This window comes from Mobula hypostoma, chromosome X1, assembly GCF_963921235.1.
Source record: "Mobula hypostoma chromosome X1, sMobHyp1.1, whole genome shotgun sequence".
In the NCBI taxonomy this organism is placed as follows: Eukaryota; Metazoa; Chordata; class Chondrichthyes; order Myliobatiformes; family Myliobatidae; genus Mobula; species Mobula hypostoma.
In genome coordinates this window covers 69,048,663-69,071,162 of record NC_086128.1, presented here as the reverse complement: position 1 = coordinate 69,071,162, position 22,500 = coordinate 69,048,663, and the positions used below count along the sequence as shown (strand labels likewise).

At 48.3% G+C, this 22,500-nt stretch overlaps 1 protein-coding gene across 3 annotated transcripts in view; it reads right to left on the bottom strand.

The window, feature by feature from the left end:
• LOC134340426 (growth factor receptor-bound protein 7-like) overlaps positions 1 to 22,500 on the bottom strand; it is a 189,476-nt gene that overhangs the window by 30,132 nt on the left and 136,844 nt on the right. For all 3 annotated transcript variants that reach the window (XM_063037645.1, XM_063037644.1, XM_063037646.1), the window contains one exon: positions 16,522 to 16,582. In XM_063037645.1, coding sequence (XP_062893715.1) covers positions 16,522 to 16,582 — 61 coding nt within the window. The remainder of the gene's footprint in view (positions 1 to 16,521; positions 16,583 to 22,500) is intronic.

Genomic DNA, 22,500 nt, shown 5'->3' with positions numbered 1-22,500 from the left:
CATCCTCTCCACATCCACTCTATCTGTGTCCTCTGGTCCAAGACTCCCCCTGGGAAGGACATGGAAGCTTTGGAAAAGGTGCAGAGGAGATTCACCAGGATGCTGCCTGGATTAGAGAGAGTGCAGAGGAGATTCACAAGGATGTTGCCTAGATTAGAGAGGGTGCAGAGGAGATTCACCAGGATGCTGTCTGGATTAGAGAAGGTGCAGAGGAGATTCACCAGGATGTTGCCTGGATTAGAGAGAGTGCAGAGGAGATTCACCAGGATGCTGCCTGGATTAGAGAGGGTGCAGAGGAGATTCACTAGGATGCTGCCTGGATTAGAGAGGGTGCAGAGGAGATTCACCAGGATGCTGCCTGGATTAGAGAGGGTGCAGAGGAGATTCACCGGGACACTGCCTGGATTAGAGAGGATGCAGAGGAGATTCACCAGGACGTTGCCTGGATTAGAGAGGGTGCAGAGGAGATTCACCAGGACGCTGCCTGGATTAGAGAGGGTGCAGAAGAGATTCACCAGGACGCTGCCTGGATTAGAGATGGCGCAGAAGAGATTCACCAGGACGCTGCCTGGATTAGAGAGGGTGCAGAGGAGATTCACCAGGACGCTGCCTGGATTAGAGAGGGTGCAGAGGAGATTCACCAGGACGCTGCCTGGATTAGAGAGGGTGCAGAAGAGATTCACCAGGACGCTGCCTGGATTAGAGAGGGTGCAGAAGAGATTCACCAGGACGCTGCCTGGATTAGAGAGGGCGCAGAGGAGATTCACCAGGACGCTGCCTGGATTAGAGAGGGCGCAGAGGAGATTCACCAGGACGCTGCCTGGATTAGAGAGGGCGCAGAGGAGATTCACCAGGATGCTGCCTGGATTAGAGAGGGCGCAGAGGAGATTCACCAGGATGTTGCCTGGATTAGAGAGGGTGCAGAGGAGATTCACCAGGACGCTGCCTGGATTAGAGAGGGTGCAGAGGAGATTCACCAGGATGCTGCCTGGATTAGAGAGGGTGCAGAGGAGATTCACCAGGACGCTGCCTGGATTAGAGAGGGTGCAGAGGAGATTCACCAGGACGCTGCCTGGATTAGAGAGGGTGAAGAGGAGATTCACCAGGATGCTGCCTGGATTAGAGAGGGTGCAGAGGAGATTCACCAGGATGCTGCCTGGATTAGAGAGGGTGTAGAGGAGATTCACCAGGACGTTGCCTGGATTAGAGAGGATGCAGAGGAGATTCACCAGGATGCTGTCTGGATTAGAGAGGGTGCAGAGGAGATTCACCAGGATGTTGCCTGGATTAGAGACCATGTCTTTTTGATATAAGGTTGAGCGAGCTCAGGCTTTTCTCTTTGGAGCGAAGGAAGGTGAGAGGTGACCTGATAGAGGTGTACAAGATGATGGGAGGCATTGATAGAGTAGACAGTCAGAGACTTTTTCCCAGGGCAGAAATGGCTAATACGAGGGGGCATAAATTTTGGGAGGAGTTATAGGGAGGATGTCAGAAGTGGTGGTTTTACTTGCGTGGAACACCCTGATATTTAAGAGACTCATGTGGATGACAGAATAATGGAGGGCTATCTCGGAGGGAAGGGTTAGATTGACTTTGGGGTGGGATAAAAGGTCGGACCACATTACACACTAAAACCTAGGAGCAAAATTGGGCCATTTGGCCCATCAAGTCTACTCCAGTCCATCATGGCTGATTTATTATCCCTCTCAACCCCATTCTCCTGCCTTCTCCCTGTAATCTTTGACACCCTGACTGATCAAGAACTTATCAACCTCCACTTTAAATATACCCAATGACTTGGCCTCCACAGCCGTTTGTGGCAATGAATTTCACAGATTCACCACCCTCTGGCTAGAAATTCCTCAGCAGCACCTGCCCTCCATCTATCTTCGTACAGTCTGTCAGGTTGGCCACAAAGCCGTCAATTCCGTCGTCCGTCATTGACATAGAATGTGCAAAGAGGCGGCCCCAACACCAGCAGCCAACCAGAGAAGGCCCTGTTATTCCCACTCTTTCCATTCTTCTCCCTTACAGACAGAGATCAGTAGAGTGGGTTTGGGAGGGACAATAAATCAGAAAAGATCGAATGGCAGATCAGACTCGAAGGGCCAATTATGACCCGATGGCTGAATTCTGACCCAGCGGCCGAATTCTGACCCGACCACCGAATTCGGACTCGACGTCCAATTTCTGACCTGACGGCCGAATTCTGACCTGACGGCCGAATTCTGACCCAATGGCCGAATTCTGACCCAGCGGCCAAATTCTGACTTGATGTTCGAATTCTGACCCAATGGCCGAATTCTGACCCAGCGGCCGAATTCTGGCTTGACGGCCGAATTCTGACTTGATGTTCGAATTCTGACCCAGCGGCCGAATTCTGACTTGATGTTCGAATTCTGACCCGACGGCCGAATTCTGACTTGACGGCTGAATTCGTACTTGACATCCGAATTCTGACTTGATGGTCGAATTCTGAACTGACGGCCGAATTCTTACCAGATGGGCACATTCTGACCAGTTGGCCGAATTCTGACTCGATGGCCAAATTCTGAATCGACAGCTGAATTCTGACCAGACTCGATGGCCGAATTCTGACCCGAAAGCCAAATTCTGACCCGACGGCCGAATTCTGACCAGACTCGATGGCTGAATTCTGACCAGATGGACACATTCTGACCTGATGGCCGAATTCTGACCCGATGGCCGAAATTTTATCCGATAGCCGAGTTCTGACCCAATGGCCGAATTCTAACCAGACGGCCAAATTCTGACTCAATGGCCGAATTCTGACCTGATGGCCGAATTCTGACCCGATGGCTGACATCTTAACCGATGGCCAAATTCTGACTCAATGGCCGAATTATGACCCGAGTTCGATCAAAATTTTTTTTAAAGATTACAAGGACACTCAGTCCTTGTTTATTGTCATTTAGAAATGCAAGTATTAAAAAATAATACAATGTTCCTCCAGAAAGATATCACAGAAACACAGGACAAACCAAGACTAAAAGTGACAAAACCACATAATTATAACATATAGTTACAACAGTGCAAGGCAATACTGTAATTTGATAAAGAGCAGATTATGGGCACAGTAAAAAAAAGTCTCAAGTCCCGATAGCCTCATCAGCCATTGGGTCAGAATTCGACCATTGAGTCAGAAGTTGGCCGTCGATTCAGAATTCGGCCTTCGGGTCAGAATTCGGCCATCGGGTCAGAATTTGGCTGTCCCGTCAGAATTCGACCATTGAGTCAGAATTCGGCTGACGATTCAGAATTCGGCCTTTGGCTCAGAATTTGGCCATCAGGTCAGAGTTCGGCCAATGGGTCAGAATGCACCCATCTGGTCTGAATTCGGCCATGGAGTCGCATCAGAATTCAGTCATCGAGTCAGAATTCAGCCATTGGGTCAGAATTTGGCCATCGAGTCTGGTCAGAATTCGACCAATTAGTCAGAATTCGGCTGTCGATTCAGAATTCAGCCTTCGGGTCAGAATTCAGCCATTGAGTCAGAATTCGGCCAATGAGTCAGAATTCAGCCCTTAGGTCAGAATTTGGCCATCGGGTCAGAATTCGGTCATCAAGTTAGAATTTGGCCGTCGGGTCAGAATTCAACCAATTAGTCAGAATTTGGCTGTTGATTCAGAATTCTGCCATTGATTTAGAATTCGGCTATTGGGTCAGAATTCAGCCTTTGGGTCAGAATTCGGCCATCAGGTCAGAATGCACACATATGATCAGAATTCGGCCATTGAGACTTGTCAGAATTCGGGTGTCGGGTCAGAATTCAGCCATCCAGTCAGAATTCCGCCATTGAGTCAGAATTCAGACATCATGTCAGAATACAGCCGTAGGGTCAGAATACGTCCATCGAGTCAGAATCTGGCCATTGTCAGAATTCAGCTGTCCAGTCAGAATTCGGCCATCAGGTCAGAATTTGGCCATCGAGTCTCATCAGAATTCGGACATCGAGTCAGAATTCAGCCATCGGGTCAGAATTCGGCCAACGGGTCAGAATTCGACCATTGAGCAAGAATTCGGCCTTCGATTCAGAGTTTGGCCTTCATGCCAGAATTCAGCCATCAAGCCAGGATCCGGCTGTCAATTCAGAACATGGCCTTCAGGTCAGAATTTGGCCATTGGGTCAGAATTCGGCCACCGGGTCTGAATTCGACCATTAAGTGAGAATTCGGCTGTTGATTTAAAGTTCAGTCTTTGTGTCAGAATTCAGCCATCAAGTCAGAATTCGGCCGTCATCTCAGGTTTGGCTGTGATGCCAAGCAAAGCTATCGGAGGATTGATGCTAATGAGAGAGATAAGAGAGACAATGGAGAAACATTCAAAATGCTAATAAGAGAGAAGAGAGGGATTAACGGAAAATAAACACAATTCAGAATATTGACAGACCGGTTACTTTGAACCTGAACTGTTTGAAGTTTGATGGACAGGTAATACCCCAGCAGGGGGATGAAAAGAGCAGGTTCACTAAGGCACGCGACACACCACAACACCATGAGACAACAAGATCCTGGAAAGAGCGATGTGCCCCCACTAGTGGTGGGAGTTTGGAGGTCTGGTTCGTGGGAACCGACCAGAGGCTCACAGGGTGTAAAGGTACGATCGGTAGGAACCTGGGGTGTGTCCGCCCTTGCCTGGGTGCTGGGTTCACCGCGGAAGAACGATCGTATCCGGAACGGAGGGGTCACAGTCGATGACCACAGCTGGATAGAAGACATAAAAGGGTCGGCCCGAAACCAACTGCGAAGACATCAAAGGTCTGCCTGATCCAAACTGTATCCCTCTCTCTCTCTCTCCCCAATGGTACAACAGCGATTACTGCGAACTGCACTAAACTGAACTGAACTCTGTGTCACTTAAGACTGATCATTTTACCCCTAGACTGCGATAGAGCTTGATTGATTCCTATTACCCTATTTCTGTGTATATGTGTGTATTATCGTTGCTAACCTGTCACATTTATATCCTTACGATTAGAGTACTGTATTACTTAGTTCTTTAATAAAACTTTATTAGTTCCTAGTAATCCAGACTCCGAGTGTTCCATTTCTGCTGGTTTGGCTACCCAGTTACGGGGTACGTAACATGACTCATCGAGTCTGATTTAGGTCATCAAATCAGAATTGGCCCATCGAGTCTAATTAAGGCCATAGAGTCAAAATTCAGCCATCGAGTCAGAATTCGCCCATCAGGTCAGAATTCGGCTGTTGGGTCAGAATTCGGAAATCGGTTCAGAATGCTCCCATCTGGTCAGAATTCAGCCATCAAGTGAGAATTCAGCTGTCAGGTCAGAATTCACCCATCGGATAAGATTTCGGCCATTGGGTCAGAATTCGGCCGTCGGGTCAGAATTCGTCATTCGAGTCTTGTCAGAATTCAGCCATCGAGTCTGGTCAGAATTCAGCCATCGATTCAGAATTCGGCCTTCGGGTCAGAATTCGACCATCGGGTCAGGATTTGGCTGTCCCGTCAGAATTCGACCATTGAGTCAAAATTCGGCTGATGATTCAGAATTCGGCCATCAGGTCAGAATTCAGCCATCGGGTTAGAGTTTGGCCAATGGGTCAGAATGCACCCATCTGGTCAGAATTCGGCTATCAAGTCTCATCAGAATTCAGTCATCGAGTCAGAATTCGGTCATCGGGTCAGAATTCGACCAATTAGTACTCAGTGTCGGAGGGCTGGTCGGAGGCTCGAAGTTTTCGGACGGACTCAAGAGTGGGCTGTGGTCGGGTGCTTCCAGGATGCTGCATCGGCAAGTTTGCGGTGCTGGAGGTTCATGGCAGGGAGAGTTTCTCCCTTCAACTGTCTGCGTGAGATGATGGGGCTATCGGGACTTTGAGACTTTTTCGTAACCGTGCCCATGGTCTGCTCTTTATCAAATTACGGTATTGTTTTGCACTGTTGTAACTATATGTTATAATTATGTGGTTTTTGTCAGTTTTAGTTGTGGTCTGTCTTGTGTTTCTGTGATATCATACCGGAGGAACATTGTATCATTTTTTAATGCATGCATTTCTAAATGACAATAAAGGAGGACTGAGTGTCCTCATAATCTGAGAAAAAGTAAAAAACTGGATCACTCAAAGAAGGCTTAAAAAAGTAATTGCCATAAATTAAACTACAAAGCTTAAGATTAAAAAAATTACAGAACTGGAGCCAAATTTGTAAAGAATGCTTAATCACAGGGTATAAATTTAAATTAGCAACTTTAGCTAATTGTATAGGTATGGCAGCTCCCAATAACAAGGTTAAATAAAAGTGTTTCACAGCTTTCAATTCCAAGTCTACCCAAATTGGTCGATCATTCTTATCAACCCAGTGTAACCAAAAGGACATATATCGCACATTAACAGCCCAGTAATACATTCTTAAATTAGGCAAAACGAGACCTCCATCCTTTTTCAACTTTTGTAAGTGACATTTACTAATTCTTGGTCTTTTATTACTCCACATAAAAGGTAAAATAATAGAATCAATCCGATCTAAAAACTTCTTAGTCAGAAAAACAGGGATATTCTGAAATAAATATAAAAATTTTTGTAAAATCATCATTTTGACTATATGGATGTGACCAACATGTGAAAATGTAAGTGGGTTCCATCTACTAAATAAATAGTTCAGAGAATCTACCAAGGGAACAAAATTAGCTTTATAAGTGGATGAATTCTGACTCGATGGCCGAATTCTGACTTGATGGCCGAATTCTGAGCTGAATGCTGAATTCTGAATCAATGGCAGAATTCTGACTCGACGGCCAAATTCTGCCCCGACGACTGAATTCTGACTCAATGGCTGAATTCTGACTTGATAACTGAATTCTGACCCAATGTCTGAATTCTGACCCGATGGCCGAATTCTGAACCAATGGCCAAAACCTGACCCGAAGGCTGAATTCTGACTCAATGGTCAAATTCTGATGGGACAGCCAAATTTTGAACCGACGGCCGAATCTTGACCCCACGGCTGAATTCTGACCTGATGGCCGAATTCTGACTCCACAGCCAAATTCTGACTCGATTGTTGAATTCTGAATCAACAGCCGAATTCTGACTAATTGGTCGAATTCTGACCAGACTCGATGACCGAATTCTGACCTGATGGCTGAATTCTGACCCGATGATTGAATTCTGACGAGACTCGATGGCCGAATTCTGACCAGATGGGTGCAACTGACTCATTGGACAAAATCTAACCTGATGGCCGAATTCTGACCTGATGGCCGAATTCTGAATCGACAGCCAAATTCTGACTCGATGGTCAAATTCTGTTCTGATGGCTGAATTCTGATCCGATGGCTGAATTCTGACACCAAGGCCAAATTCTGAATCGACGGCTAAATTCTGACTCCATGGTTTAATTCTGACCCAATGGCTGAATTCTGTCCAGACTCGATGGCTGGATTCTGAGACTCAAATGACGAATTCTGACCGACGGCCAAATTCTGACCCGATGGCCGAATTCTGACTCGATGGCCAAATTCTGAACCGACAGCCAAATTCTGTCTCGATGGTCAAATTCTGACCCGACGGTCGAATTCTGACTCGATGGCCGAATTCTGACCTGAAGGCAGCTGAATTCTGAATCGATGGTCGAATTCTGACTTGATGGCCAAATTCTGACGCAAAGGCCAAATTCTGAATCGACAGCCGATTTCCAACCCGACAGCCGAATTCTGAACTGACGGCTGAATTCTGACCCACTGGCCAAATTCTAACCTAAAGGCCGAATTCTGAATCAACAGCCTTCTGACTCGATGGTCGAATTCTGACCCTACAGCTGAATTCTGACACGATGTCTGAATTCTGACTGGACAGCTGAATTCTCACAAGATTCAATGCCTGAATTCTGACCAGATGGCTGAATTTTGACCCGATGGCCGGATTCTGACCCCAAGGCCGAATTCTGACTTGATGGTCGAATTCTGATCCGAAGGCTGAATTCTGAATCAACGGTCAAAATCTGATTCGATGGTCAAATTCTGACCCAATGGCTGAAATCTGACCAGACTCAATGGCCAAATTCTGACGAGACTTGATTGACGAATTCTGACCCGACAGCTCAATTCTCACTTGATGGCTGAATTCTAGACCTGACGGCCGAAATCTGACTCCATGCCGAATTCTGAACCGACGGCTGAGTTCTGGCTCAATGGCTGAATTCTGACTCAATGGCCAAGTTCTGATGAGACTTGATGGACGAATTCTGACCCGAGGGCTGAATTCTGAATCGATGGCTGAATTCTGACCTGACAGCCAAATTCTGACCCAATGGCTGAATTCTGACCCACTGGCCAAATTCTAACCTAAGGGCCGAATTCTGAATCAACGGCCTTCTGACTCGCTGGTCAAATTCTGACCCTATGGCCGAGTTCTGACATGATGTCTGAATTTTGACCCGACGGCTGAATTCTCACAAGATTCGATGCCTGAATTCTGATCAGATGGCTGAATTCTGACTCGATGGCCGGATTCTGACCCCAAGGCCGAATTCTGACTTGATGGTCGAATTCTGACCGGAGGGCTGAATTCTGACTCGACGGCCGAATTCTGACTCGATGGCTGAATCCTGACCCGAAGGCTGAATTCTGAATTAATGGATGAATTCTGACTCGACAGACAAATTCTGACCTGAGGGCTGAATCCTGACTTGATGGCTGAATTCTGACTTGATGACCAAATTCTGACCGGATGGCTGAATTCTGACCCGAAGGCCGAATTCTGAACCAATGGCCGAAATCTTACCCGAAGGCCGAATTCTGACTCGATGGTCAACTTCTGGCTAGATGGCCAAATTTTGACCCAACTGCTGACTTCTGACCTGACGGCCGAATTCTGGCCTAATGGCCGAATTCTGACTCCACAGCCAAATTCTGACTTGATGGCTGAATTCTGAATCGACAGCTGAATTCTGACTAATTGGTCGAATTCTGACCAGACTCAATGGCCGAATTCTGACCCGATGGCTGAATTCTGATGAGACTCGATTGCCAAATTCTGACCAGATATTTGCAATTAACCCATTGGACAAAATCTAACCCAATGGCTGAATTCTGAGCCAAAGGCCGAATTCTGGATCGACAGCTGAATTCTGACTCAATGGTCGAATTCTGATGGGACAGCCAAATTCTGACCCAATGACCAAATTCTGACCCAATGGCCGAAATTTGACCTGAAGGCCGAATTCTGACTCGATGGTCAAATTCTGACCAGATGGCCAAATTTTGAACCGACGGCCGAATTATGACCCAACGGCCGAGTTCTGACCAGACGGCCGAATTCTGACCCGATGGTTGAATTCTAACCTGACGGCCAAATTCTGACTCGATGGTCGAAGTCTGGCCTAAAGGCCAAATTCTGAATCGATGGCCGAATTCTGACTCGATGGTCGAATTCTGACACGATGGCTGAATTCTGACCAGATGGGCGCATTCTGAACCGATGTCTGAATTCTGACTCAATGGCCAAATTCTGACTTGACGGCTGAATTCTGACCCAATGGCTGAATTCTGACTTGACGGACAAATTCTGACCGGAGGGCTGAATTCAGATTCGACGGCCGAATTCTTACTCGATGGCTGAATCCTTCCCTGAATGCCAAATTCTGAATCAATGGCAGAATTCTGATTCGACGATCAAATTCTGACCCGAGGGCTAAATTCTGATTTAAAGGCTGAATTCTGACTTGACCGAATTCTGACCCGATGTCTGAATTCTGAACCAATGGCTGAAATCTGACCTGAAGGTCAAATTCTGAATCAATAGCTGAATTCTGACTTGATAGTCAAATTCTGACTGGATAGCCAAATTTTGAACTGATGGCCGAATTTTCACCCAACGGCCGAATTCTGACCTGATGGCCGAATTTTGACTCCACAGCCAAATTCTGACTTGATGGCTGAATTCTGACTAATTGGTCGAATTCTGACCCAACGGCAGAATTCAGAGCAGACTCGATGGCCGAATCCTGACCCGATGGCTGAATTCTGACTCGATATCTGAATTCTGATGAGACTCGATGGCCGAATTCTGACCAGATAGGTGCAACTGACCCATTGGACGAAATCTAACCTGATGGCCGAATACTGAGCCAAAGGCCGAATTCTGAATCGACCGCTGAATTCTGACTCAATGGTCGAATTCTGACAGGACGGCCAAATTCTGACCCGATGGCCAAATTCTGAACCAATGGCTGAGTTCTGACCCAATGCCTGAATTCTGACCTAAGGGCTAAATTCTGACCCAACGGCTGAATTCTGACCCAATGGACGAATTATGACCCGAAGGCTGAATTCTGACCCGAAGGCCGAATTCTGAATCGACAGCCGAATTCTGACTCGATGGTCAAATTCTGACCCGACGGCCAAATTCTGACCCAACAGCTGATTTCTGAATCGACGGCCGAATTCTGACCAGATTGGTGCATTCAGACCTGATGGCTGAATTCTGACCCGATGGCCGAATTCCCACGAGATTCGGTGCCTGAATTCTGACCAGATGGCTGAATTCTAACTCGATGGCTGGATTCTGACCCCAAGGCCGAATTCTGACTTGATGGTCGAATCCTGACAAGATGGCTGAATTCTGACCAGATGGGTGCATTTTGACCCAATGGTTGAATTCTAACCCGACGGCCAAATTCTGACTCAATGGACCAATTCTGACCCAACGGCCAAATTCTGACCAGATGGGCGCATTCTGAACCGATGTCTGAATTCTGACCCAATGGCCAAATTCTGACCGGAGGGCTGAATTCTGACTCAACAGCTGAATTCTGACTCGATGGCTGAATCCTGACCCGAAGGCCGAATTCTGAATTAATGGCAGAATTCTCACTCGACGGACAAATTCTGACCCGCGGGCTGAATTCTGACTTGATGACCAAATTCTGACTGGATGGCTGAATTCTGGCCTAATGGCCGAATTCTGACTCCACAGCCAAATTCTGACTTGATGGCTGAATTCTGAATTGACAGCTGAATTCTGACTAATTGGTCGAATTCTGACCAGACTTGATGGCCGAATTCTGATCCAATGCCTGAATTCTGATGAGACTCGGTTGCCGAATTCTGACCAGATGTTTGCAACTGACCCATTGGACAAAATCTAACCCGATGGCTGAATTCTGACCTGATGGCTAAATTCTGAGCCAAAGGCCGAATTCTGGATTGACAGCCGAATTCTGACTCAATGGTCGAATTCTGATGGGACAGCCAAATTCTGACCCAATGGCCAAATTCTGACCCAATGGCCGAAATTTGACCTGAAGGCTGAATTCTGACTCGATGGTCAAATTCCGACCAGACGGCCAAATTTTGAACCAACGGCCAAATTATGACCCAGCGGCCAAGTTCTGACCAGACGGCCGAAATCTGACCCGATGGCTGGATTCTGACCCCAAGGCCAAATTCTGACGCAATGGTCGAATTCTAACACGACGGTCGAATTCTGACCAGACTCGAGGGCTGAATTCTGACCAGATGGGCCCATTTTGACCCGATGGCTGAATTCTAACCTGACGGCCGAATTCTGACTCAATAGCCGAATTCTGACTCGACGGCTGAAGTCTGTCCTGATGGCCGAATTCTGACCCAACGGCTGAATTCTAACTTGACGGACAAATTCTGACCGGAGGGCTGAATTCTGACTTGACAGCCGAATTCTGACTTGATGGCCGGATTCTGACCCCGAGGCCGAATTCTGACTCGATGGTCGATTTCTGACATGATGGCTGAATTCTGACCAGATTCGATGGCTGAATTCTGACCAGATGGGCGCATTTTGACCCGATGGTTGAATTCTAACCTGATGGCCGAATTCTGAACCGATGTCCGAATTCTGACCCGACGACTGATTTCTGACTCGACGGCTGAATTCTGTTCTGATGGCTGAATTCTGACCCAATGGCTGAATTCTGACCAGATGGTCGAATTCTGACCCAACGGCTGAATTCTAACTTGACGGACAAATTCTGATCAGAGGGCTGAATTCTGACCCGATGGCTGAATTCTGAACCAATGGCCAAAACCTGACCCGAAGGCCAAATTCTGAATCAATGGCAGAATTCTGACTCGACGGCCAAATTCTGACCCGACGACTGAATTCTGACTCAATGGCCGAATTGTGACTTGATGACCAAATTCTGATCCGATGTCTGAATTCTGACCCAATGGCCAAATTCTGACTCCACAGCTAAATTCAGACTCGATTGTTGAATTCTGAATCGATAGCCGAATTCTGACAAATTGGTCGAATTCTGACCCGACGGCCAAATTCTGACCAGACTCGATGGCCGAATTCTGACCTGATGGCTGAATTCTGACCAGATGGTCGAATTCTGACCCAACGGCTGAATTCTAACTTGACGGACAAATTCTGATCAGAGGGCTGAGTTCTGACTCGACGGCCGAATTCTGACTCGATGGCTGAATCCTGAGCCGAAGGCCGAATTCTGAATCAATGGCAGAGTTCTGACTCGACGGCCAAATTCTGACCCGACGACTGAATTCTGACTCAATGGCCGAATTGTGACTTGATGACCAAATTCTGACCCGATGTCTGAATTCTGACCCGATGGCCAAATTCTGACTCCACAGCTAAATTCAGACTCGATTGTTGAATTCTGAATCAATAGCCAAATTCTGACAAATTGGTCGAATTCTGACCCGACGGGCAAATTCTGACCAGACTCGATGGCCGAATTCTGACCTGATGGCTGAATTCTGACCCGATGACTGAATTCTGACCAGATGGGTGCAACTGACTCATTGGACAAAACCTAACCGGATGGCCAAATTCTGAGCCAAAGGCTGAATTCTGAATTGACAGCCGAATTCTGACTCAAGGTCGAATTCTGACAGGACAGCCAAATTCTGACCCGATGGCCGAATTCTGACCCGACGGCTGAATTCTGACTAATTGGTCAAATTCTGACCAGAATCGATGGCCGAATTCTGACCTGATGGCTGAATTCTGATGGGACTCGATTGCCAAATTCTGACCAGATGTTTGCAACTGACCCATTGGACGAAATCTAACCTGATGGCCGAATTCTGACCTGATGGCAGAATTCTGAGCCAAAGGCCGAATTCTGGATCGACAGCTGAATCCTGACTCAATGGTCGAATTCTGACTGGACAGCCAAATTCTGACCTGACAGCTGAATTCTGACCTGATGCATGAATTCTGACAAGACTCAATGGCCGAATTCTGACCATATGTGCGCATTCTGACCGGTTGGCCAAATTCTGACCCGATGGCTGAATTCTGACCCAAGGGCTGAATTCTGACCTAAGGGCTGAATTCTGACATGACGGCCGAATTCTGACTCGATGGCTAAATCCTGACCCGAAGGCCGAATTCTGACTAGATGGTCAAATTCTGACCCAATACCTGAATTCTGACCCGACACCTGAATTCTGACCCAGTAGCTGAATTCTGACAAGTTGTCTGAATTCTGACTTGATGGCTGAATTCTGGTGAGACTCGATGGCTGAATTCTGGTGAGACTCGATGGCTGGATTCTGACCCAATGGCCGAATTCTGACCTGAAGGCCAAATTCTGAATCAATGGCCGAATTCTGACCCAACAGCCGAATTCTGACCCAATGTCTGAATTCTGACGAGATCCGATGGCCGAATTCTGAATAGACGGCCGAATTCTGACTCAATGGCCGAAAACTGACCTGACGCCCGAATTCTGACCCAATGGTTGAATTCTGACAAGTTGTCTGAATTCTGGCGAGACTCGAAGGCCAAATTCTGACTCGATGGCCGAATTATGACCTGACAGCCGAATTATGACCTGACAGCCGAATTCTGATCTGACGACCGAATTCTGACTGGATGGCTGAAGTCTAACCCGACACCTGAATTCTGACAAGACTCGATGGCCGAATTCTGACCATATGTGCACATTCTGACCCATTGGCTGAATTCTGACTCGGTGGCCAAATTCTGACCAGAAGGCCGAATTCTGACCCAATGTCTGAATTCTGACGAGACCCAATGGCTGAATTCTGAATCAATGGCCGAATTCTGACCCGACGGCCAAATTCTGACCCAATGTCTGAATTCTGACGAGACCCAATGGCTGACTTCTGAATCGATGGCCGAAAACTGACCCAACGGCCGAATTCTGACCCAATGGCCGAATTCTGACAAGATGTCTGAATTCTGACTTGATGGCTGAATTCTGATGAGACTCGATGGCCGAATTCTGACCTGACACCCAAATTCTGACCTGACGGCTGAATTCTGACTGGATGGCTGAATTCTGACCTGACGCACGAATTCTGACAAGATCGATGGCTGAATTCTGACCATTTGCGCGCATTCTGACCCGTTGGCTGAATTCTGACCATATGTACGCATTCTGACCCATTGGCCAAATTCTGATCCGAAGGCCTAATTCTGAATCAACAGCCGAATTCTGACACGACGGCTGAATTCTGACCTAAGGGCTGAATTTTGACATGATGGCCGAATTCTGACTGGATGGCTGAATCCTGACCCGAAGGCCGAATTCTGACTAGATTGTCAAATTCTGACCGGACGCCCGAATTCTGACTCAATGGCTGAATTCTGACAAGTTGTGTGAATTCTGACTTGATGGCTGAATTCTGGCAAGACTCGATGGCTGAATTCTGACCCAATGGCTGAATACTGACTCGATGGCCAAATTCTGACCTGACACCCGAATTCTGATCCGACGGCCAAATTCTGACTGGATGGCTGAATTCTGACCCGACACCCGAATTCTGACAAGACTCAATAGCCGAATTCTGACCATATGTGCACATTCTGACCTGTTGGCTGCATTCTGACCCAATGTCTGAATTCTGAGAGACCCGATGGCCGAATTCTAATTCAACGGTCGAATTCTAACCCGAGGGCCGAATTCTGACCTGACACCCGAATCCTGACCCGACGGCTGAATTCTGACCCAATGGCCAAATTCAGACAAGACTCGATGGCCGAATACTGATCATGTGTGCGCATTCTGACCCAATGGTCGAATTCTGACAAGACGTCTGAATTCTGTTGAGACCCGGTGGCTGAATTCTGAATTGACGGCCGAATTCTGACCCAATGGCCGAATTCTGACAAGATGTCTGAATTCTGACTCTATGGCTGAATTCTGACTTGACTCGATGGCCGAATTCTGACCCGACTCGATGGCCGAATTCTGACCATATGTGCGCATTCTGACACGTTGGCCGAATTCTGACCCAAAGGCCAAATTCTGAATCTACAGCCGAATACTGACTCGATGGTTGAATTCTGACCTGACACCCAAATTCTGACCCGATGGCTGAATTCTGACCCAAAGGCCAAATTCTGAATCTACAGCCGGATTCTGACTCGACGGCTGAATTCTGACCCAAAGGCTGAACTCTGAATCGATGGCTGAATTCTGGGTCGATGGTCGAATTCTTACCCGACGGCCGAATTCTGACCGGATGGGCACATTTTGACCCATTGGCTGAATTCTGACCCGATGGCCGAATTCTGACCCGATGGCTGAAATCTGACCTGATGGCTGAATTCTGATCCAAAGGCCGAATTCTGAATCGACAGCCAAATTTTGACTCGATGGCTGAATTCTGACCCGAAGGCCAAATTCTGAATCGACGGCCGAATTCTGAATCAACGGCCGTATTCTGACCAGACTCGATGGCCGAATTCTGATCCAATGTTTTCTGGTCTCATGGCAGAGGGACTGGTGTGCTGAGAGTTCCTCTGTGAGGAATTAAGGGTCCATGGGCTGTTCTCTTGTGGAAGTGCCCATTTGATATGGTTTAGAAAGTCAGCCAGAGAGAACTCTGCTTGCTCTGAGAAGCACTCTGGAAATCAGAGGCTGTAGATTTGTTTCGTTGGACTACAGCTCCGTCCAGTGCCGTTACTCCTATTGAACAGCTTCAGACCCCAATCAGTAGAGAGAGTCACAGTGTGGTAGAGCCCGGGGGCAGGCCCTTCATCCCACTGTCTCTGTGCTAGCCATCAAGCATAATGATCCAATACTAATCCTCTCCCTTTTCTCAGCACCCCCCCCCCAAATTCCACCACTCTGGAGCAAACTAGCCCACCGATCCCAGGAATGAAACGTATGACGAGCAACTGATGGCTCTGAGGGGGTAATCCCATAGAAACCTGTTGAATATTGAAAGGCCATAATGGAGTGGATGTTGAAACGATGTTTCCTGCGGGGGTGGGGTGGGGTGGGGAAGTCTTGGACCAGAGGACACAGATAGAGTGGATGTGGAGAGGATGTTTCCTGTAGTGGGGGAGTCTAGGACCAGAGGACACACATAGGGTCAATGTGGAGAGGCTGTTTTCTACGGTGGGGGAGTTTACTGGAAGGACAGGCAGAAGACCATCCAGCCTAGGATTAGTCTGGGCCTGTAACTTCGTGTCTGCACACGGCTCTAACAGATTTCTGCCTGGCCCTGCGGGGCGCTGCCTGCTCTTTGTGTTTCTACATTCCGCGATGATGACCAACCTGTGCTGAGTCCGGTGCCCGGGCAGGTGCTGGGGAGGCTGTGACGTAGCGATCCCTTCTTCTGTCGAAACCAAAACCGAGAGTCAGTGCTTTGCGACATGCGAGAGTGTAAACATGTGGGCGTGAGAGATATCCACGTGGGACAGGAGTCGGTGCTTTGCGACACGCGAGAGTGTAAACATGTGGGCGTGAGGGATATCCACGTGGGACAGGTGCGAAAGACGGGTGATGCCAAGTGTAGCCGTGAGGAACACCGAGATGGGAGAGGAGAGATAGACGTCTTTGCAAGTGTAGGCATGAGAGACCTCAGACAGGAGAGGAGAGATAGTCATAGTCACTTTATTGATCCTGGGGGAAATTGGTTAAACGTCTGACCAGGTGTAGGCATGAGAGACCTCAGACAGGAGAAGAGAGATAGACGTCCAACCAGGTCTAAACGTGAGAGAAACTGAGACAGGAGAGGAGAGATAAACATCCAACCAGGTGTAGGCATGAGAGACCTCAGACAGGAGAGGAGAGATAGACATCTGACCAGGTGTAGACTTGTGAGACATCAGACAAGACAGGAGAGACAGACGTCCGATCAGGTGTAGACGTGAGAGACACTGAGACAGGAGAGGAGAGATAGACGTCTTTGCAAGTGTAGGCATGAGAGACCTCAGACAGGAGAGGAGAGATAGTCATAGTCACTTTATTGATCCCGGGGGAAATTGGTTAAACGTCTGACCAGGTGTAGGCATGAGAGACCTCAGACAGGAGAAGAGAGATAGACGTCCAACCAGGTCTAAACGTGAGAGACACTGAGACAGGAGAGGAGAGATAGACGTCCGATCAGGTCTAAACGTGAGAGACACTGAGACAGGAGAGGAGAGATAGATGTCTGATCAGGTCTAAACGTGAGAGACACTGAGACAGGAGAGGAGAGATAGATGTCCGATCAGGTCTAAACGTGAGAGACACTGAGACAGGAGAGGAGAGATAGACGTCTTACCAGGTCTAAACGTGAGAGACACTGAGACAGGAGAGGAGAGATAGACGTCCGATCAGGTCTAAACGTGAGAGACACTGAGATAGGAGAGGAGAGATAGACGTCCGATCAGGTCTAAACGTGAGAGACACTGAGACAGGAGAGGAGAAATAGACGTCCGATCAGGTCTAAACGTGAGAGACACTGAGACAGGAGAGGAGAGATAGACGTCTTACCAGGTCTAAACGTGAGAGACACTGAGACAGGAGAGGAGAGATAGACCTCCGATCAGGTCTAAACGTGAGAGACACTGAGACAGGAGAGGAGAGATAGACGTCCGATCAGGTCTAAACGTGAGAAACACTGAGACAGGAGAGGAGAGATAGACGTCCGATCAGGTGTAGACGTGAGAGACACTGAGACAGGAGAGGAGAGATAGACCTCCGATCAGGTGTAGACGTGAGAGGTACCCACATGGCAGAGTGGTGATGGACCTCAGTATTAATGCCTTGGGTCAGAATTACACTGCATTGGTCACACTTGGACTACACCGCACATATCCTCAGAATTATTTATTAATTATTATCATTATTTGCTTTATTTTTGGTAATTGCACAGTTTGCTTTTGCAAATCGGTAGTTCGTTTGACTTTGTGCATAGCTTTTCATCGATTCCATTGTGTTTCTCTGTATCTACTGTGAGTGCCCACAGGGAAATAAGTCCCAGGGTCGTATATGGTGATATATAAGGACTTCGATAACAAATTTACTTTGAATTTTGAACATGTTTTCCCACCGGAAGAGACAGTGTCCTGGACTTGGAGTCACAACACAGAAATTGGCCCTTCGGCCCATCTAGTCCATGCCAAACTGGTAACTTGCCTCGTCCCATTGACCTCCAGCCCTCCACACGCCTCCCATCCATCCCCCTATCCAAGTTTCTCTTACGTGTTGATATCGAACCCACATCCAGCACCTGTGCTGCCAGCTCGTTCCACACTCTCATCGTCTTCTGTGTGGGCAAGTTCCCTCTTAAGGTTCCCCTTAAATATTTCACCTTTCACCCTTGACCCATGACTTCCAGTTGTAGTGTCACCCAACCTCAGCGGGAAAACCCTGCTTGCATTTACCCTGTCTATACCCCTCATAATTTTGTCTAGCTCTGTCAAATCTCCCCTCAATCTTCTACACTCCAGGGAGTAAAGTCCTTACTTATTCAACCTTTCCCTGTAACTCAGGTCCTCGAGTCCCAACAACACAGAAAGACCAGAACCAACAGGACGGACTAACAACCAATGTGCAAACAACAACAAACTGCAAATATAAAAAAACGAGAGGAAATAATAATAATAATAAATAAATAAGCAATAAATATCGAGGAGAGGAAGTGAAGAGTCCTGAAGGTGAGTCTATAGGTTGTGGGAACAGTTCGGTGTTGGGGTGAATGAAGCTGGTTCAGGAGTCTGATGGTTGAGGGGGTAATAACTGTTCCTGAACCTGGTGATGTGAGTCCTGAGGCTCCTGTACCTCCTTCCTGATGGTTGAGGGGTAATAACTGTTCCTGAACCTGGTGGTGTGGGTCCTGAGGCTCCTGTGCCTCCTTCCTGATGGTTGAGGGGTAATAACTGTTCCTGAACCTGGTGGTGTGGGTCCTGAGGCTCCTGTACCTCCTTCTTGATGGTTGAGGGGTATTAACTGTTCCTGAACCTGGTGGTGAGGGTCCTGAGGCTCCTGTACCTCCTTCCTGATGGTTGAGGGGTAATAACTGTTCCCGAACCTGGTGGTGTGGGTCCTGAGGCTCCTGTACCTCCTTCCTGATGGTTGAGGGGTAATAACTGTTCCCGAACCTGGTGGTGTGGGTCCTGAGGCTCCTGTACCTCCTTCCTGATGGTTGAGGGGTAATAACTGTTTCTGAACCAGGTGGTGTTGGTCCTGAGGCTCCTGTACCTCCTTCCTGATGGTTGAGGGGTAATAACTGTTCCTGAACCTGGTGGTGTGGGTCCTGAGGCTCCTGTACCTCCTTCCTGATGGTTGAGGGGTAATAACTGTTCCTGAACCTGGTGGTGTGGGTCCTGAGGCTCCTGTACCTCCTTCCTGATGGTTGAGGGGGTATAACTGTTCCCGAACCTGGTGGTGTGGGTCCTGAGGCTCCTGTGCCTCCTTCCTGATGGTTGAGGGGTAATAACTGTTCCTGAACCTGGTGGTGTGGGTCCTGAGGCTCCTGTACCTCCTTCTTGATGGTTGAGGGGTATTAACTGTTCCTGAACCTGGTGGTGAGGGTCCTGAGGCTCCTGTACCTCCTTCCTGATGGTTGAGGGGTAATAACTGTTCCCGAACCTGGTGGTGTGGGTCCTGAGGCTCCTGTACCTCCTTCCTGATGGTTGAGGGGTAATAACTGTTTCTGAACCAGGTGGTGTTGGTCCTGAGGCTCCTGTACCTCCTTCCTGATGGTTGAGGGGTAATAACTGTTTCTGAACCAGGTGGTGTTGGTCCTGAGGCTCCTGTACCTCCTTCCTGATGGTTGAGGGGTAATAACTGTTCCTGAACCTGGTGGTGTGGGTCCTGAGGCTCCTGTACCTCCTTCCTGATGGTTGAGGGGGTAATAACTGTTCCTGAACCTGGTGGTGTGGGTCCTGAGGCTCCTGTACCTCCTTCCTGATGGTTGAGGGGTAATAACTGTTCCCGAACCTGGTGGTGTGGGTCCTGAGGCTCCTGTACCTCCTTCCTGATGGTTGAGGGGTAATAACTGTCCCTGAACCTGGTGGTGTGGGTCCTGAGGCTCCTGTACCTCCTTCCTGATGGTTGAGGGGTAATAACTGTCCCTGAACCTGGTGGTGTGGGTCCTGAGGCTCCTGTACCTCCTTCCTGATGGTTGAGGGGTAATAACTGTCCCTGAACCTGGTGGTGTGGGTCCTGAGGCTCCTGTACCTCCTTCCTGATGGTTGAGGGGTAATAACTGTCCCTGAACCTGGTGGTGTGGGTCCTGAGGCTCCTGTACCTCCTTCCTGATGGTTGAGGGGTAATAACTGTCCCTGAACCTGGTGGTGTGGGTCCTGAGGCTCCTGTACCTCCTTCCTGATGGTTGAGGGGTAATAACTGTCCCTGAACCTGGTGGTGTGGGTCCTGAGGCTCCTGTACCTCCTTCCTGATGGTTGAGGGGTAATAACTGTCCCTGAACCTGGTGGTGTGGGTCCTGAGGCTCCTGTACCTCCTTCCTGATGGTTGAGGGGTAATAACTGTCCCTGAACCTGGTGGTGTGGGTCCTGAGGCTCCTGTACCTCCTTCCTGATGGTTGAGGGGTAATAACTGTCCCTGAACCTGGTGGTGTGGGTCCTGAGGCTCCTGTACCTCCTTCCTGATGGTTGAGGGGTAATAACTGTCCCTGAACCTGGTGGTGTGGGTCCTGAGGCTCCTGTACCTCCTTCCTGATGGTTGATGGGTAATAACTGTCCCTGAACCTGGTGGTGTGGGCCCTGAGGCTCCTGTACCTCCTTCCTGATGGTTGAGGGGTAATAACTGTTCCTGAACCTGGTGGTGTGGGTCCTTCTTTCCGATGGTAGCACCCTCAAAGAACTCTACAACATTTGTTAAACTTCACTTTCCATGCAATCTCCATGTTGTTATTTTCTAAACCTTCTGCGATTGAAAGTTAAATTCTAACACTGTCCTCACCACAGACGTTGGGATAGGGAGGGAACGTCGACTCAGACTATGAGAGGCCTGCGTCGGGCATTTTCATGCCTTACAAGGTGCAGATTGGAAGTCTGTGTGGGGCGCCACTCCTAGCACAGACACTAGAGCAATGTGTGATTAAGTGCCTTGCTCAAGGACACAAACACGCTGCCACAGCTGAGGCTCGAACCGGCGACCTTCAGGTCACTAGACGAACACCTTAACCACTTGGCCACAGTTGGGATGAATGACCAATAATTATCAGATATCAGACTAACTGGGCTGATGTTTTCAGATCCGGATTGTGATTTAATTATCACAGAGAAATGCGTTTGACTGGCCTGCAGCTTCCAGATTCAGGCTGACTGTACCTGGCATGGAAACCCCAACCCCGGGAACGGAAACGTCCTCAGAGAGTAGTGGATAGGGCCCAGTCCATCACAGGCAAAGCCCTCCCCACCGCCGTGTACATTTACAAGGAGCGCTGCCACAAGAAAGCAGCGTCCATCATCAGCGGACCCCCCAGGACACGCTCTCTGAAAGGCAGTGTCCATTATAAAGGACCTCCAGCACCCAGGACATGCCCTTTTCTCACTGTTACCATCAGGGAGGAGGTACAGGAGCCTGAAGACACACACTCAACGATACAGGAACAGCTTCTTCCCCTCTGCCATCAGGGAGGAGGTACAGGAGCCTGAAGACACACACTCAACGATTCAGGAACAGCTTCTTCCCCTCTGCCATCAGGGAGGAGGTACAGGAGTCTGAAGACACACACTCAACGATTCAGGAACAGCTTCTTCCCCTCTGCCATCAGGGAGGAGGTACAGGAGCCTGAAGACACACACTCAGCGATTCAGGAACAGCTTCTTCCCCTCTGCCATCAGGGAGGAGGTACAGGAGCCTGAAGACACACACTCAGCGATTCAGGAACAGCTTCTTCCCCTCTGCCATCAGGGAGGAGGTACAGGAGCCTGAAGACACACACTCAACGATTCAGGAACAGCTTCTTCCCCTCTGCCATCAGGGAGGAGGTACAGGAGCCTGAAGACACACACTCAACGATTCAGGAACAGCTTCTTCCCCTCGGCCATCCTAGATGGACATTGAACCCTTGGACACTGCCTCACTTTTTTTTAATATACAGTATTTCTGTTTTTGCACATTTTAAAAAATCTATTGAATATCTGTAATTGACTTACTTGTCTATTTATCATTATGTTTTATTTTATTTTATTTTTCTCTCTCTCTGCTAGATTACGTACTGCATTGAACTGCTGCTGCTAAGTTAACAAATTTCACGTCACCTGCCGGTGATAATGAACCTGATTCTGATTCTGA